The 12322-nt window shown below is 35.5% G+C and overlaps 1 protein-coding gene across 1 annotated transcript in view; it reads right to left on the bottom strand.

The window, feature by feature from the left end:
* Window positions 1-12322, bottom strand: part of HCN1 (hyperpolarization activated cyclic nucleotide gated potassium channel 1) — a 190174-nt gene that overhangs the window by 164721 nt on the left and 13131 nt on the right. The window contains exon 2 of the mRNA XM_062513304.1: window positions 1442-1865. Coding sequence (XP_062369288.1) covers window positions 1442-1865 — 424 coding nt within the window. The remainder of the gene's footprint in view (window positions 1-1441; window positions 1866-12322) is intronic.

Below are 12322 nucleotides of genomic sequence, written 5' to 3'. Positions count from 1 at the left end.
GATTTCTGTTTGACAACTGACAGAAGGGGGGGCAAATGAATTAATCTGCCTAGTAGGCCTTTATAGTGGCAAGCAACTAACTCAAGCTGCCAGAAAATAATATTGAATTCATTTCAGAAGGTTGTCTCTCTGTGAAGCACAGAGGAGACAAGAGCACTTTATGGTAGAATTGCAAAATATGCTTAATCATTTGCCGTAGTTGAATTGAGCACAAAACTACAGTGCTCTGTTTCTGTGCAAAAACATCTTTGTGGTGCTTTACAGAGAGGCAAAAAGAACTAGCTTTACCAAATAAAGTAATAAACACTAATGGCATTATTTCAGGGGCTTTTTGAGAAATTACTATAAATTTTTAGATTTTTTATATTTAGCATCATCCAACATTATGCTATTTTAAAGTACAATCTGACTTTATTTGAGATGGCTCTGCTTTTAGGTTTCTCTTAAACCAGAAAGTGCATATTATAATAGAGATAACCACCAGAAAATGTACCAAAAAAGTGTACGAAATAGTCCTTCACTGTTCATTTAATTAAATAAATCTTTATCAAATAGGTAAATAAATTCATGCAAATCAATTTTAATACTGCTTCCATGATAATGTGTTACAAAATAATTCTTATGCTTACTGCAAGAAAGGTTTAGAAAACAGCAGTTATTTTTCCTATAGCTTTAGCATTTCTGTTTAAAACACCTGATGACATTCAGTACTACAGAAATGAGGACAGGCAAGAAGCAAAAAGCTTGTATGTGCCAATGCATTGAACATTTCCTAACCATGAGTATGCTGAAGTGGGGCATACCATAATTTCCTGGAAAAGTCACTATGCCAAATTGACAGGCAGCATAACATCATGTCTGGAAACAGTGGAGTTGACAGTTTAGAAGGCAGTGACTCAAAATTTGAACTGCCCATTTTTCGTAAAGGCCCATATTTATGATATTCAGCCTATATATATATACAGCCTTCAAATAATGAGCATTCTAGGAAATCTACTCAATGGTCATGGTTCCAATTTCTTCTAAAATAGAAAAATACAAGTACATTCTTAAGTTCTCTGACTACAAGAGTATTAATAAATTTAAGTGCTAGACATCAAACTCTAGTGCAGGTTTAGGTGGTTTTTAAAATTTCTAGTTTTCCTTTCTAGAGCTTTATCCTGATATTTTGAACATTTGGTAACATCATTAGGAGTCCATCCATGTGAATTGAACAAATGTCAAACATATTTTGGTCTCTTCCAATTAGCAAAAAGAAGATGGTTACTCTGTTCTGGTTGTTTCCAAAATGGCCTTGCCACTAGCACGTGTTTGTAATTACATCAGGTAGTGACAAAATATGTATTACATTCTTGTTCTGGTGTAGCTCTTTACAGAGATTGACTAGTGTTGGGTAGGAATAAGATCTCAGTGAATGATGTTATAACTAAAAAAATCTTACCTCTTCCCACTGGTGTATGTATCTAATCAGTCTTGAAAGGCGCAATAAACGTAACAGGCTGAGGATTTTTGTAAATCTCACAATACGAAGCGCTCTTGCTGTCTTGTAAACCTCTGAATCCATTCCTTTTTCTACAATGAGAAAGATATAATCCACTGGTATTGATGAGATGAAGTCAACCACAAACCAGCTTTTTAAGTAATTCATCTTAATGATTTTAGGGTCCAGTATTATCTCAGAGCTGTCTTCATTTACAGTCCCAGTTCTAAAATTCATGATCAAGTCCAATAGAAAAACAGTGTCTGATGCCACATTGAAAATAATCCATGGTGTTGTTGTTTGTTCTGTGAAGAATGTGATTCCGACAGGTATAATGACAAGGTTTCCAACCATCATTATGAGCATGATTAAGTCCCAGTAAAACCTAGGATAAAAGGAAGATAGAGAACGGTTGATGTCATGTGGTAAAACAATAAAAAATGGTCTCCACCATGCCACCAGCTTCACCACCAGGTTTTTTTATTACTAAGGAAATTCTTACTGCTTTAACTCATTCAGCATATTCATGGTCAGTGAAGACAATGTAATTAACACACTTCACTATGCACCTTCCTTCTCAAAAACATTCATTTAGAATAAAGGCAGTACTATGGCTTATCACTGCACATTATATCACATACTGAAAGGTGGGCACATGTGGCACTGAGCAGACTTATCCAGACTCCTGTCAAAACCTCTTTGTGCTTTTATATCGATAAAAACGATGTCTTGTGCCAATAAGAAGTGCTCTAGCAGTATAACATTTTATAAAATATGTTATATAAAATATAACTAATATAATTAGTTTTCCTAAGATTTCTTTCCAAAAGGAAGGCCAAATACCTAATAGATATATTTAATATCAGTATCTTTTTTCTAATGTACTGATATCATTACAGTGCTGGAATAAAATTACAGGAAGAGGAAAAAAGCACTGAAGCAAAAAAATAGAAACAATAATTAGATAACATAAAAAACCTTCATCCACTTTTACAACCTTAATTGAACTTCCATGCATTTTTACAACCTCACAGTCTATCTTCTTTCAGAGCTAGCTAAGAAATGTTAGAAAAAATAGCTGCAATTTGCATTGTAATGGAAAGGGGTACCACATTTCATCATTTTGCTCTGGAAGAATCTAAAGGCTCTCCTCTAACACTGTTAGAATACTAACCATGCTTGATACAATGTGGTAGAGAGATGGACTCCTGAATCTAATATCTGTGATGGAAATGCTAAGTAAATGCACCCATTACATAGAATATCTATCCTGATGGAAGATTTCCAGGGAATAGCAATATATATCAGATTTTTAGCAAATTACTATAAATCCTAAGTGCTAAATAGTCAAGAAACCTATTGTTATGCAGTAAAAGAATTGAAATGGAACTCAAAAAAGCCTGAACTCAATGCATAACCCCTTACTCTGTTCAAGAACATCATTTGGTCAATTGATTTGGAGAGATGCAGAAACCAATCAACAGTAACCCATGGACTCATTAGAGTTTCTGCAAGACTTTTGGCAGCAGTGGCTCCACAACTATCCCTCTGCTCTGTCCCTCTGTCACAATGGAGCCTGGTGCAGGGGACAGGTCCTGGACACACTACCAGAACATCACTTCAACTCTGCCTTCCAGGCCACTTCCATCATACTGACACCAGCCTCCTGAAATGCAACACACCCTCATCTTGGTAAACATTCAGGGCAAACAGCAAAAATAATAGTTTAAATGGCCACAAAACATTTCAGAATCACAAGTCTAGTTTTTGCTAGACTTGCACAGAGAGTATGGATTACATTAGATTTCAGAGATTGCTTCTTGTATTATCAAACAATCATAGAATCATAGATTGGTTTGGGTTGAAAGGGTTACTAAAGATCATCCACTTCCAACTGCTGTGCCATAGGCAGACACATCTTCCACTAGACCAGACTCCTCAGAGCTCGACCCAGCCTGGCCTTAAACACTTCCAGGGATGGGGCATCTCCATAGCTTCTCTGGGCAAACAGTGCTAGAGACTCATCACCTTCACAATAAAAATCTTTTTGTAATATCTAATCTAAACCTCTTTCAGTTTGAAACCATTCTACCTTGTCCTGTCACTACTTGCCCTTCCATCTTTCCATGCCTATTCATCTTTCTTGTAGGCTCCCTTCAGGTACTAAAAGGACACAGTTAGGTCACACCAAGACCTTTCTTTCTCCAGGCTGAACAATCACAAAAATTTAGCTTGTAAAAATTCCCTTTTTTCATGTGTATATACTTCTAAGTTTACAGAGTGCTCATCAGAGAATATCAATTATTATCTGTAACTGTAGAACATGCTAAGGGAAAAGAAGCATAGAATTGAGAATTGCATGAGAATTCCCAGTTTCAAAATTATTTATTCCAAGAGATGCCTGGAGAGATTAAATTTAACTATCATTTGAGAGAAGAGAACAGTTGGCAATGTACTTCTAACTGGTACTCAGAAACTCCATGAAGTAGACTACAAAAATTATTCCCTGTGTACCACAATTTGATTTGTGTCTTACACATTTTCAGTCTTGCAATAAATGTGATAATAATAAATTTTAGCACTAACTGCTTAAAATGTTCAGTTTTATTAAGACTGTATGTAATTTTAATGGTAGTATTCACCATATCTGGCAAAAATTTCCCAATTTCTCCTGTCTTTTTTAATTCTTGTAATACTTCTCAGTGTGCTAGATTCCTTTTCAGTAATCTGGAATTCCTTTTCAGTAATCTGGAATTACCGCAAGGAACCACTAAATTCATACATCACTGCCAATATGATCTACAAGTAAAACTGCCACAAACACTTTTAAAATGCCATCAACCACAGTACTTCACAAAAGTGCTCCGGGAGAATAAACATCTTCAAGGGATCCTTAAAACTAGCAGAAAACAAATAATTAGAAAAGGTGTCCTTGCATCTGTGGCTCACTCCTTAGCAATTCAGATTGACCTTTACATTTCTCTAGCACAGAGAGCAGTTATGCAACAAAGGCTAACCAAAGCCACACAGCAACCAGCCAACATAAGAGATAATACAGAACCAGGTGTTTTTAACCTATGGTAATCCATGATTCAAAGGATCATTGCGTGCTGTGATTATACAAAACACACTGGTGTTCCTGATGCTGTATGTCAGCAAAAGTGTAGCATCAGGGCTAAAATAATGTTGACTACAAAGGACTTTTGTATTTTAGACCGCAATATAATATAAGCTGATTAGTTAGTAAGAAAAACCCTTAGGAAGATATTTCCAAATGCCATTCTGTTGGCCACATTTTATTTTATTTCAAGTGAGAAAAACTAGATGCAACTGCCTGTATTGCCCTTCTTTGACCTGTGCAGAGAAAGTAATACAATGCGTTCCTCACCTATGGTTGAGAACATCCTACTATTCACATAACACAGGAAGCTGTAAAGCCTCAGGAGACAGTGCAATGAGCTGCCATTGACATACTGAGATAGCCCTCTGTTTCTAACTACTTTTAGAATGTTTTTTTTCTACTTCCCCTAACCCAGTGGGGATGGCTATGAATCTACAATTTGCAATCTCAAGAGTTCCACGTTATGTAAGGTATTATAAAATGTTAATGAAGAGCAAGGAAGAGGTAGGCTTATGACACAAAATTTTCAAGAATGAGGGGGGAAAAAAGCAGGAATCTAGGGGTAATGAGATCTTCCAAAGCTCAAAATGAGAAGCAAGAACTGACCTCAGCCCCACACAAAACAGCTACAGAGCTTATTGCTCAGCTGAAGGTAACTCAGTAAAGCTACTACTAGATGCCATTAACAGAGAGTGAAGAGGTCATCACTGCACTGAACTGAACTATTCCTGAAGCTTTTTAAATGCTTCTAAATGTCTCAGAGGTATAATATTTTATAATACATTTTTTTTGCCTCTAAGCAAATATAAAGTCAAGTATTAAAGTATAAACCCCAATCTTGAGACAAATTATTTCAAAATTTAAAAAATATTTTATACAGAAATATTAAAAAAAACCCTGTACTACTAACACATACTACTAATACATACTAATTACTACTTTGGAATTTTCAGAATGGATTCATAGTGATTCTGTGATCTTTTCACTCATAATTTATTTATTACATTTTTAAAAATTACAGTAATAACAGTGCTTTTTCAGCTCTGGAATACAGTGCTGAAGTGTTGGTGTTCTAGTCACTGCCACAGGCTGTCTTGGACAGGATGAGCAGCCTGTTCAAAATGAGTGCCTACCAAAGCAGCAAGAAAGAGTTACTTAGTATTAGTTAAACTTTTTGTATTTGGCTGAATAATATAAGACACTATGAATTCTAACAGGCATTTTATTTTCCACCCTATATCCCAAACCCAGAGAAAAGTGATTCCTAAGGAAGGAAATTTAATCTCTGAGTTAACGCACTGCATAATTTGCTGTACATACAAATTTAGATTTGCTTGCTGTATTATTCCCTTTTTCTGCCCATCAACAGCAGTCTCAATTTCCCTGAATCAGCATAGTTTGAGACATGATTATCCTCACAGTACACCCAGACTGAACAAGCAGAAGTTGTCAGTGGCCTCACAAACCACACAGCAGAGCAAGCGGCATCTCTCAGGCATTGAGAGCTGTGAATGGAGGCTCCAGAGCAGTCAGGGCTTTAACTGCAAAGCAGTTAAGCTTTGCTTAAATTTATATTTTCTCAGTTTCAAGAAAGATGGTAAAAATTCTGATCTTTTGTTAAAAAGCAGCAAATTGTATCAGTAAAACTTCAGGAAATTCAGTCTAAACACTGAAAATAGTCATCCACATTATAAATTGGAAGGTCGTTGAAAGATATAAACTCAGATTGACTGTAAAATACTTCTGAAGCAAAACCAGATGCATCACAGATTAGGTTTTCTGATCTCACATGCAATACAATTTCACTCTACACATTCAGAGAATCAAGAACTGCAAAAAATTTTCACAAGCTTTCCTAGAAAACTTGCTTCTTCTTTAGCTAAACATTGTGATTGACTAGCAGATGCTCAGTGAAATGAACACGTTGACTTTCCTTTTTTGCTCTTTTTTTGTTTTAATATCACTTTCAAACACAGCTTTATTTCCTTTGCTTACATACATCACTGGTTCACCTAAGAGAGAAATAAATGTCCTTTATAAAACAGAACAATTTAAAGAGAAATAACAGTAATTTTAAATTTCATTGTACTGTATAGTAGCAAACACTAAACTTGGTATTATTCATATCAGAATTTCATTCTCATAGGACGTTATCTTTCTCTGGTTGTGCAACTCTGTTATTCTGCTAAGAGGGAACAAAGCTAGACATGCCTGAAAACATCTGCAAAACACAGATAATTACTGGGATGTGCTGAAGGACAGCAGAATGAAGAAGGGAGTGTTTTTCAGAGGACCCAACTCTTAATCATTGCACAGGTGTTTTTACAATCTTAAAATGAGGATATCCCCTTCTGCCCAGCTATCAATTCTCATTCTGCCCATCTGTTTCTCTCTTACAAATTCACACATACATCTAGAGGAAAACAAGCTTGTTCTGGGAAAAAGGCATACAAATTAAATACTAAATTAATTATATTTTAGCAAGAAATACTGAATTCAACATCCTCCATAGAGCAAAACCTGTTTAAATGTTGCCAGTCCATACTGGATTGCTTTGGAGATTTTGGGTCAGCAGTAATTTTTTTTTATTTTAAAATTTCCAACCTTAGAATTCATTGTAATCTATCTCTGTGACCATATTAATACAAAGGCATTAAAATTACTAGTGGAATGCCACTATTTTATGATGGCCTGTTTTGCATGAGCAAACAGGTCCCTTCTACAGTTGTGTCATCCTTTTGCATGAATAAAACTTTCCTCATCTGAATGTACCTCATTTTGCAAAGCTTTAGGAAGACAAAACTTTGAGGTTGGTATTTTTTTTTTCTTTTAAAGAATAAACTGTTCTCCTGAAATTGTCAATTTAGATTCTTTATGCTACTCTATTTCCATCTTGACAACTTTAAACTTATATTAAGTAAACCAAGGAAAGGTGGCAAGGCTGAAATAAAATCTCTTTCATGACCTACCTCTTTTGATTGCAAAGTGTACACTACAGTAGAATTCTAACAGTGTACCCTACACGCCCAGTGGTGATGCTGAAGGGCAGAAATATGATTGACACTTTCTCAGGTGAAAATTTCATCAACTTTTCCTATTCTTTTTCAATTTAAAGCGTAACACAAGCTTAATGAATATTCATTGACTTGGCAAGATAACCTGTGAGAGCAGCAGAAAGGCTTTCTCTACCTGAGACTAGTCAGTCTGGGATGAGGAGGAGGCAGATGTTCTGAAAACTGTGTTTCTCTGGTTGAGCAGTGCTGGCCTTTGGAATCTTCCAGCCTAATGGTTTCATTCTGATGGAGACTAAAAGCAATTTTAAAATAACCTAATAATAAAGTTTCCAGATCACCAGAAATTTTAATTTGATTTCGGAGTAATTCTGGAGTCCACTACTTCAAGGTTAGCCAACATACTTAAGAAAACCAAGGTATGTCCCTTACTGTTTGCTTTTTTTTTTAATATTGATACAATTTCCTGCCTGAAAAATATATTACTAAAGCTCAGTGATATTGAAGCTTCTTTTTTATATAACTATAGAATGTATCTAAAATTACAGACTTCCACAATTTCAAAAAGATTTCATTATTTTTATCTCTTTAAAGCCACTTAGCAGTGGCAATTTGCAATTTGTTGCTCAGTTGTGATTATATGCACAAGACAGATGATTAGGTAAACACATCTCTCAGGAGACCTGATCAGAGTCCAGTGAAGGCAATGAACAGCAACTTACTACTTTCACAAGTCTTTGGTTACATAGCTTGGCTAGGTTTAAAGCTTGAATGCTTTGAATATTAGAAAAGAAAATCACAGCACTGACCATAAAAGGGGAGTACAAAACTAGTTAACTGATACTTTTATATATATATATATACACATATATATATACACATATATATTTATATATGTAAGTATATATGCCAATATGTATATTTTCAATATATCTTCAACTAATATTTGGCCAGCGGACATTTCATCAAAAGATAATTGGTTCTTGATATGCATTCAGCAGCTTCCATCTGAAAATTTCATAGTATTTTACATGCAATAATGAATTCAGTCTCAGATTTCTGAGAAATAAAGGTACAGAAATAAAGGAAGAAGGTTTCACTCACTGCATACAGGAGGGAAAGACAGAGAGGACAAATAGAAATTTATATAATATGGCAATATTATTTAAAAATCAGACTCTTCATTTTTAGCCAATAATCCCCTAACACAACTGCTTGAATACACTGATATTTGCAGTTGCTTTTCCTGCACAGAAACTTATTAAATAACAGTAGAAAGAATTAAAGCCTGACTTCCAGTTAACCTTGGGCAAGAACAATGCGCCACTGTCAGTGGAGCTCTGATAGCTCTTTTGCTCTCCGTCATTTTTGCATAACTCCTCCTTTCTGAACACTTGCTGTAGTGGGCTGCATCCCCACCCGTGACAGGGGTTTAGAACAACATGAGCTTCAAGGTCCCTTCCAATCCAGGCCACTCTATGATTCTAAGATTCTTCAGCCCCACTCATTAAAAAATCTGGGTAGTGCCCCTGTCCAGATAGCTACCAGATGGGAAAAAGGTGCTGATGAAGAGTCAGGGCTCACAAATATGTTTTCTCACAGCAGGTGTTGATTCTGTCTTTGCTTATCTGATTGAATGGATATATTTCACATCATCAAGACTGCTTGCTTCTGCATCAACACATCACAGCACAAGCACAACAGCTTCCTCCAATCCACCCCCTCTTCAAGCTAGACCACTGCTCTTAGAATCAAGCAACATTTTGTGTAGGGTCTGCAACTGATTTGTTTCAATTTCATATTATCAGCCCTTAAACCAACTGAAACCTGCCACATACTGGTTATCTGTCAGCAAACTTCTCTAGTGGAACACTGTAAAATACACATTCACATGCTCAAATTAGAAATGACCACTTTAAAGGCATGAAAAAAAGTTTGACAGATCTAAAAATATTTCAGCCGCAAAAATAATCTCGTATCTCATGTTGGAACACTTGCATTAATTAAGAATTTTGTAGTGGCAGTAATTTTAAGAGTGCCATTTAGAAACATGACATTTAGGATGTCTCCACACTAAAAATTCAGAAGCTAAAACTGGAAGAAGCCTTTGGTAGTTCTTCTCAAGAAAGAATCAAGTGAAAAGGAAGGTAACTTCCTAACACCCTTCCAAAAATTAGAAAGCAAATCACTATCACCTAATATTTTGCTTTAATAGATTTTTTACTAATCAATGAAATCTCTCAGGTATCAGTATAATCTTTAAATTTCTGCTGATAGAGAAAATTCTATTTTCTCTACTTCAGAGAAGGAGATGATGGGGAAGACATCATTCAGTAGCTATTGATAGATCTCAGGGATAGGGTTTGGTGAGCAGACTGGACATGACCACCAAATGAAGTAGGACAATTCAGTTTTTTAGAATAATAATACCTCTAGTTAAAAAAAAAAAAAAAAGAAAAAAGAAAACACCACCAAGGCTAGGACTTGGACCATCAACTTAGATTTGACATTTTGACATATATACTACTACTAACAATTTTCTTATGATAATCAGAGGTAAAACTGGCTTTATGTGTAGCTGTAAAATGGTATGTTCGGAAGAGCAGCTTCAAAGTAGGACTTGGTGTATGATTTCTTGACAAAGTGCATTGAAGGCAAGAATGGGCACAATTTTCAAACTGAAGGGATAAAAGAGCAGTCTTCAAATTTCATGAAGGGAAAAATTAGAGACGTGAAAAAGCGTGAAAGAACTATAGATAGATATGAAACAAGCTGATGTACTCCCACATCATAAATTAGAACAAATATACATGACTGAATATTTACTGTCATCCTATGTATCTACACAGATGTGCATGATTCTAATGCAAGACTGGGTAAGCAAGACTGCAAATATATATATCAAGATTAATTATTATTCCTTTTACAACTATTTATAACTGACTTTTGGCTATAAAGCTATGTTTCCTTGAATATAAAAACAAGTACTGATACTTCAACCCTTTAAAGTCAATGAAAGTACACTTAAGAATCAGTAAGCTTTTTTATTATAATCCATTAAGATCACACTGCAGTAAATAATTTGCTTCAAATGGTAATAAATCTAATTAATATCTGTTTAAAATATATTAATAATTTGTTTGTTCTGAAAATAACAAAAAATTATGAATCTGTGTTCCAGTCAAATTTAAATTATAATTTTATTAAATTCTACTTACACTTTGATGAAAAAGATTCAAATATATTACAGACAATTTTTAGAGTAGCAAAGGAAAGACAAAGATCAGGTTCATGGAAGAGCAACATGGTAAGTAATTAGGGTCATGTCACATGTGTCCCCCTTTCAAAAAACAACTGAATACCTAGAGCTTTCATCAACACCAGTGAACATCCATTGGATTTCCTCATCTATCTGTAGGCAGCTGAGCCCAAGATCTCCCACACTTCAGGGAGTTCACTCTTCCCAAGCCAGACTGTGCCTCCTGAAGTGAGGTATGCTGCTGACATGTTCTCTGTCCCTAAACAAATATAAACCAGAGCAAGAAAAAAATCTTGTTCCTAAGGAAGGCAATGACGAGACAGGAGAGGTGGTCTCAGTTTTGTTCCACCAAAACAGAACAGCTCTGTGATATTGTTAGTGGAAGTGTCCATACCAGAAGTGCTATACAGACTCAATGCACAAGTTCAAATCCTCTCCAGCAGAGGAAAAAAATTATTCTGCAGTTTCAACATCTACACTGAACAACTGTAATTCCTAAGCAGATAAAGGAGACATTTAGGTAGGCACCCAAATACAATGAAAATTGTAAGATTATGGAATTGTTATTTTAATAATTTTATTAACTGAACTAATATCAATTTATCCAAAACATCAACTAATTGAAAATACAGGATGCACAACATGTAAGAAATGAAAGGAGTCATCTTTCACAGGCTCGATTATACCTTTCCCCTTGTATATTTATTAACACATTTTTACAAGGGGACGCAGCCCACTTTTCTAATTACTCAGCTTGTATTCATATCTCTCTGCTAGCTATTTCCCTTCCACAGTATTTAAGCAGATACAATGTTAATTTTAACATTTCTTTGAAACTTCGCAATTTGCATACTGCACATCCCAGCGTTGCCATCCTTTTGACAGCAGAGCGTTCTGCCTGCATTGCCAAAACAAATCAGCACATCATGCAGCTAGACAGAGCAGTGATCAGATAGACCTGATATTCACTTGTTTAAAACAAAAAGGAAAACCCACAAGAGCAATCAAAGTAAACATGGAAGAGCAAACATTATGTTCAGAGATGCTCTAGTTACTGGCCTAAGTAACCAAGACCTTGCCAGCTCTGCCTCTCTTCAACTTTTCGTGCTGTTCACCCTCTGGTGCTCCAGAAAGTTCCACGCAATCTGGGCTGAGTAAAGCCTCATGTACTGCTGCTGCAAGCAGCCCAGCCATGGGTGGAGGTTTAGAATACAAACCAAATTTCTGGAGATGTAAAATCCCTCTTTGACATTTATGAACATTGGTCAGTATGACAGAATGCAATTGCTGAGTGGCTCTTTTGCAGTTTAATCAATATAAGGAAACAAAGAGGTTTTTTTTTTGTTTGTTTGTTTTTTTGGTTTTTTTAATGGCATTACTTCAGTTATTCTTAAAAAAGGAAACAAATTCTTTCCAAAAAACCAAACCAGCATACGTGAACTTAATGTTTG

The sequence above is a fragment of the Cinclus cinclus genome, chromosome Z (assembly GCF_963662255.1).
Source record: "Cinclus cinclus chromosome Z, bCinCin1.1, whole genome shotgun sequence".
Classification (NCBI taxonomy): Eukaryota; Metazoa; Chordata; class Aves; order Passeriformes; family Cinclidae; genus Cinclus; species Cinclus cinclus.
Note: the sequence above shows the minus strand (reverse complement) of the source record. Positions and strands in the feature narration are given on the sequence as shown.